This window comes from Cherax quadricarinatus, chromosome 41, assembly GCF_038502225.1.
Source record: "Cherax quadricarinatus isolate ZL_2023a chromosome 41, ASM3850222v1, whole genome shotgun sequence".
NCBI classification, from domain to species: Eukaryota; Metazoa; Arthropoda; class Malacostraca; order Decapoda; family Parastacidae; genus Cherax; species Cherax quadricarinatus.
Window position 1 is genome coordinate 23,583,344 of NC_091332.1, and position 7,054 is coordinate 23,590,397.

A 7,054-nucleotide genomic window follows, 5' to 3' on the forward strand; every position below is an offset into this window, starting at 1 on the left:
GAGGGGCATGGGGATGTGACTAATGAACAGAGGAAATGTTATTTTAGTGCCAGGAATGTCTTTCTTGTTTATTCTGGACCCTATTTGGAAATTGGCATCTTTTGAAATTTGTGTGAAATTGGCAAAATTGCTAAATTCTGACCCACTGTATTGGATAGTTGAAATTGGTAAATGGGTGGTTTCTTGTACTCATTCGATAGAAAAAATGGAGTTCTAGCGAAATAGTTATGATTTTTGTCGACTAGTACACTGGAATTGTGCCGAAAATAGGGCTCAAAGTGGGCAAAATCGCTGATGCTTAAACATCGTCGAGACCGCTAACTTCGCGAGAGCATAATTCCATAAGTTTTCCATCAAATTTCATACTTTTGATGTCATTAAGATTGGGAAAAGATTCTCTATCTTTTCATAAGATTTTTGAAATTTGAGCAACCCTGAGAACAAGTCTGGGAGAGGGCCTGGGGACCCTGAAAGAGTTAAAGGGCATTGGTAAGTATTTTATGCAAATTATTTTAATCTTAGTCATGTACCATACATAAGTCATTAAAGTAAAGCTGCATTTTTTAAATGAAGTAGGGAGTAGAAAACAACTATGAAAAAAAAATCACATTTTATCTGAATCATACTATATAATCAGACCTCTGATGACAAAGGATGCAAAAGTTGGAGATGTGTTTTGTTTTAAAACACAAAAATAAATAAAAGAATTTACAATGAGTGGAAAATACTATACAGTATTTACACTAAGCTTATCTATACATCAAATGAAGTACAGATTAAATTACATTACAGTATTACTTACAAATGAAAAAGATATACTTTGTGCCTTCAAAAAAAAAAAAAAATTTCCAGCCTAAGGTATTTTTTTTAGGGAGCCATGTGGTTAGTTCATCATAACACAGCAGTTAGTGGTGATTCAACTCAATGAATGGAAGATGCACATTTGCAATTCAGTCACTTTTCTTTCTGGATAAAAATGACGATGCTTTTTACATGTCAATAAATTCAGATTTCTGACATTGCCTATATGAGGCTTCACATATGATACTGGAATGATGAAGACATGAGTGGCACTGCACTCTCTGTAAGTGGAGAAGAGTTGTGATGTGACACAATATAACACTACAGATTCCCTGAGCTGTGTGTGTCTTTCCATGAGTACAGCTTGTCAGTCTCTAAAATACAGCTTCAAGTAACATTATTTTGTACAGATTTTCCTCAATAAGTCAGTATTTAGTATACTGTACACAGTGATAATACATACATTAATATATAATGCATTATTTGTATTGTAAAATACAATGGAAGGTGTGGCCACTGAGAATACATACAATTTACAACAAGTATCCTCTAATTTACATTTCACATACATCAGAGCACCTACAGACTAGGTCAATATCATTATTACACTCGTGAGATCTTTTACATCATAAAACCAACAGGCTCATTTTATGTACATTAAATATTGCCTTAGCTATCATTAAAATGAAATGATACTAATCTTAACAGCTAAATATATTAACTCTACTATTTGGGTACCCTTACACATCCAGTTGTGGCAGTGCGAGTGGTTCTCAGGACAATACAGAATGGCAATAGCGCTCTGGTGACTGTGGATAACTACTACACTGTATGGGTCTCTTCTTTTCTACCAAACACAATTCATGTCATGTATACAATCATACACACATGGAACAGTACTACACTCACACAGTTATGAAAGACTTTTTATATATACATTTTTTCATTTTATACTTTTTAATATATTTTTCCTTAATCCTAAGTTTCTCACTTTAGTATCTGAAAAACAAAAGTTCACCTACAAATCAAATAAAGACCTGGACTATCTAACTTGTGACATTAGATGAGAATTAATGCTGTATGCCCAGAACACTGAAGACATAAATAAAGGCATTTCACGGTAAACCTAACTAGCCCAAGTTGTGTATTAAAAGAATATTATTTAAATACACTTTTGTATGCTGTTTTATCCAAACAAATTCAAGTGTACATGTACATTACATTTAAATAACTGGCATAAGGAGATTCAAATCTGAAATACTAAGAGGTGTTCAAAGACAACAGATTAGAACCAGACATATGGTAAGGACTGTTGACAAAGATGGACAAAGAAGAGCACACAAAACTAAGCTTTTGTTGTAGACAGTGTTTTGCCTGGGATAAACATAATCACATTTATTGAACAAAACAGCAAAAAACAGGCCTAAACACCCCTTCTATATAAAATCAGTGGAGTACCATATATAGCCTTGTATTTTTGTGCTTTATTGAACAATCTTTAAAAAGTTCATTCCAAGAAAAAAACACTGGCCTTGTATGAAACTTCTCTTCAGAGTACAGGCTATAAAAAACATCGGAGTACAGGTGTCCCTGGCTTTATGCATTGTGTGTGTTCCAGGACCATGGTTGCCGTACCAAGTTCAATCCAGCCATCAATGAAAATAAAAACTATTTCTAGAACTTACAACAGTTATAATTAAAATACTCATAATTACCGTATTTTGCAGCATATAAGACTCACAATACAGTAGTTATTAAAAGATACAAAACAATAATTATACATAATGAAGATCTTTAATATATTGTGAATCATAATGATTGCATATTGTAACTGTATTGTGCATGCATGGAATTAGTGGTAAAAATGGGACCATCTAATAGTAAACTCAGACACTATGAACCTACACAAAACAAGGGACACCTGATATAACATTATCATCTTGCATGAAGCTTTTAAATTTTTGTTGTAATTAAAAAAAAAAATAATATGATAATTAACCCTTAAACTGTCCAACCGTAGATCTACGTTTTTTCAACGTTTGAAAGTATGTAAAAAACGTAGATTTTTTTTTTTTACATTTGAAAACGTGTAAAAAAACTGATGTACGTTTTTTTTTTGTTATATTTGAAAATATGTAAAAAAACGAAGATCTACTTTTGGAGCACTACGCATGTGAATGTAAATCTGTTTGGACAGTTTAAGGGTTAAAGATAAAAAGAATTACTACTGTACACTGTACCAATAACTGAATATAAGAATTATTCAAAGAAGGGGTAAAAGTTGTTCTGCATTTTGAGCATGGCATGCCATTTAATGACCTTACTAATAATCAAATCATCAATATTTCAGTTTTTGTAGTAATGTTGCATGTCAACCACACACAGTGGGAGACAGCCGACTTGTTGAAAAAAAAAAAATATATGACTATTCTTTGCCAGCATAAATATCAATAGATTCTCCTTAATCAAGAAGACTGGGCAAAGTGCCTACAAGCTGGTCACTTTAAATAGCCATTGTGATGAATAAATTAATATACAGTACTGTACTTGAATGTTCTTCATAAAACACCCATTATCTATACTTCATACAACATATTACAGTACTCTATAAAATATATTACAGTACTTTATAGTACATGTCTTGTTACAGTATTTCATAGTACATATCTTTTTATAGGACTTCATGGTACATATCTTGTTACAGTGTTTTATAATACATATGTTGTTACAGTATATCATAGTATGTATATATCTTATTACAGCACAGTATTTCATAGTCCAGTACATATCTTATAATGGTAATTCGTAGAACATATCCTTTACCCCTTTAAACAGCCTGTCAGTTTTAGCACTTGCGATTGTTCACTGCACGAGAGAATTTTCCAGGCACCATCATATCGTTTCGCTTAGCACGTTTATTGCCAGCTGCAGCCACCTCCCGTGCTTTATTACTACGTTCTAGGGGCTTGCGCTTCAGGCGTCGTTCCTCCCGGCGACGCTGGGCCTGCAAGGTATACATTACATAAAACAACAGTCTGAAATTAAAAAGTAAATTTCTAAAACTGAAGATAAAAATTCACTGTAAATTATCAATTGATCAGGTATTACATTAATATAAGAATTTAAAAATAAATTTCTTACCCAAATTTTGATGTGTTCACAATCACCAAAGTTGACAATGTTAATTAAAAGTTAGAGAAGTTCTCACCTTCTGTGCTGGCCTGAGCACATCAATAGCTTGAAGGAGGGTAGATGCTCTCTGGGTCACACTTGATCGACTTGCTGGGATCTCTACTACCTGGCTGCCACCCTCACTACCAGCATCTTCTTTCATGGGGGTATCCTCATTATCATCAGGGGTTGGCTGGGAGGAGGGTGAAGCTGAAGGGGAAGAACGGGAATATGGGGAGGAATGAGACATGATGCGACGAGGAAATATTCTTGCGATGGCTGCGCTGGTGTAAGTGGGGCGTGGCAGGTAGACAGACATGCTGGGGTGTTCTATAAGCAGATTTTCTAAAGGAGAGGTGGCTAGGGGGGCTGCCTGCGATCGTGTGAAGCACGGTGGTGGGGTCATTAGCCATCCCTGTGTTGCCCCCTCGCATGTCTCTCCAACAAAGCTTATCGGTGACGTTGGTATGGAAGATGATGCTGCTGATGATGATGATGATGCTGTTGCTGTTGTTATCAGGTGCAAAGACTGGCCCTCACCATAACTCGTATCACCAACCTCTGCTGAACACCACCACCACCATTAGTGCCACGCCCTCACCTCACCTACATTACACCAACACAGTTTTTTTTATGTACGTACACTTATTATCAACATACAAACTCTACAGTATATCACTAATCATAAAGAAACATAAAAATTCACTACTGTTCTAACCCTAGAATGTCTACAAAAATCTATCCATGCATAAAATAAGCTTTTCAATAAGATGCTATACTAAAGCATTTAATTTACAGTTTAGATTTTAAGTTGTTTAAACAATGCAAAACACAAGGCAAGTAGTTTTTGATTTTGAGTTGAACAATTAGTGTATAAAAGATATGACATGAAAAACTGGTATAAGAGGAAAATACTAAGCTGCAATAAAGCTATTATATAATGGCAATGCATAAAACTTTGTGAAACTTTAGAAATGTGTAAAAGCAGGTCAAGGCTTTGTAGTGTCCCCATGATTAATATTTATGTGGAGAGAATGGTAAAAAGTGAAAGCAAGGGGAAGCAATGCTACAACAAAATAATGGTAAGACACCATTATCATTCCTGATAAGTATTTTTCATAATGATTAAGTAATAATGGCAGAAAGAAAGTCACAAAATATAATAAATGATTTTAAGATCATGTGTACAATAGAACAAATAAAATGCTAGTAAAATTATTTCTAGTGAGTGTGAAGTGTTTTACTTTATAAAATCAACAGGAAGAATGTGATGAAGATACCAATTACAATGGGTGAAGTAAAAGAAGAATTTAAAATATTTAACTGAAATACAGTAACAGATTTCAGAAATATGGGGCAAAATCCCATGGGTCAATTAATTCAGAAACAACAGAAATAGCCTGCTACAGAATTGTTTGTTGTTACAGCAAAAGACTCTCATTTCTATCCACTACAATTGCATTGCTGTATAGCCCTTGTGGCTTAGCGCTTCTTTTTTATTATAATAATAATAATACAATTGCATTAGCAGCCACTGGCTCCCCTTAATAAATTAAATTAATGGTTTGCTGTAATTGGCATTGATGCTGTGCAAGGAAAATAAAATAAAAAATCATGAGTAGTGGAAAGAAAAATGGTAACCAAGTCCCTAGGAAGGATTATGAAATGGAGAACTGTTGCCATGATTATGAGGGAAAGTATCGTTATCGGTGGGTACTGGCTAATATTGATGGTATTAGTATTGGTATTGGCCCAAAACCAAATATCAGTATCAGTAAAATTTTTGGAATTGTCCCATCATTAGTTTATAGGCGGGCCCTGCTTATACAGCAGGTCAGGTTCCAGGCTACTGCTGTAAAGTGAAACACAATTTTTTTTCACCTTCAAATGCTTATAAAAGTCTGATAACATGTTAGACTATTATATATTAACCCTTTCAAGGTCCATGCTGTAGATCTATGGCTTTGAAGCCAGGGTCCAAACTGTAGATCTATGCCATGAGCTCAGCTCACTCAGATAACCTGTGAGCGATAAATTTGGGCCTAGATATGAGAGAACACATCTATGTGGTAAATGTGCACCATGTAAAACAAATCCTGCAGCATGCAGTGCATAATGAGAGAAAAAAACTGCGACCATGATTTTGGATTAAAACTGCGACTTTGCAGTGTTTTTTTGTATGTTTTTTACAGTTGTATTTGCAATTTCTTGGTCTCATTTGATAGAATGGAATATATGTTACAGAAAGATGATTTTGATTGGTTTTAGCACTGAAAATGGCTTGAAACTGAGCTCAAACTAGCGGAAATGTTCAATTTTTGCCGATGTTCAAGAGTAAACAAATGTAGTCACAAGTCTAATACTGGTGGTCTAATATATGTTCATGAATGTGCTGACATTATTTATACAATTATTACAACACTGCATAACAGTAAATCTTCAATTTTTTTTTGGTATGAATAAAAATTCATTATGTGAATAAAAAAATAAAAATAGAATTAATTTGTAAAGCCTGAAAACATAACTAATAAACAAAGGAAATGTTAATTTAGTGCCAGGAATTCTTGCATTGTTTATGCTAGGCCCTATTTTGAAATTGGAATATTTTGAACTTTGTATTAAATTGGCTAAATTACCAATTTCCGATCACTTTATTGGGTAGTCGAAACAGTTGACTGAGCAATTTCTTGTGCTCAATCGATAAAATAGAAGTAATTCTAGCAAAATAGCTAAGAATCTGGTCGACTGGAATAATGTAATTGGCCTAAAATGGGAGTCAAAGTCAACAAAATCACTGATGCATCAAAATTCGCAAGAGAGTAATTTCATCAGTTTTCCATCAAATATCGTACTTTTTGCTTCATTGCCTTCAGAAAAAGATTCTCTACCATTTCTTAAGAAAAAATAGCAAAAATAAATTTTGAAAATTCTGTCAACAGCCATTTCTGTCTGCTAGTTTCATATTCCGCAGCACTTCAGTGCTGCCCTCTCTAGGCCTACCCAGGTCAGTGGGTCGCTGGGCCCACTCCCTCTCACTTCATGGCCGACTGACTCGAGAGGTACAAGTGCTCCCCTCCACGGA

The 7,054-nt window shown here is 34.5% G+C and overlaps 2 protein-coding genes across 2 annotated transcripts in view; one reads left to right on the forward strand and one right to left on the reverse strand.

Moving 5' to 3' along the window:
- Nucleotides 1-593: 593 nt before the first annotated feature.
- Nucleotides 594-4,533, reverse strand: LOC128697693 (tumor protein p53-inducible nuclear protein 2; the record flags this gene model as incomplete). The annotated part of the gene is given in 2 exon segments (XM_053789519.2): nucleotides 594-3,805; nucleotides 4,010-4,533. Coding segments are annotated over 2 exon segments (683 nt in total), but the record flags the coding sequence as incomplete, so codon positions are not given.
- Nucleotides 4,534-5,586: 1,053 nt separating this feature from the next.
- Nucleotides 5,587-7,054, forward strand: part of ssp3 (short spindle 3) — a 355,022-nt gene continuing 353,554 nt past the window's right edge. Inside the window, exon 1 of the mRNA XM_070092824.1 lies at nucleotides 5,587-5,826. Coding sequence (XP_069948925.1) covers nucleotides 5,587-5,826 — 240 coding nt within the window. The remainder of the gene's footprint in view (nucleotides 5,827-7,054) is intronic.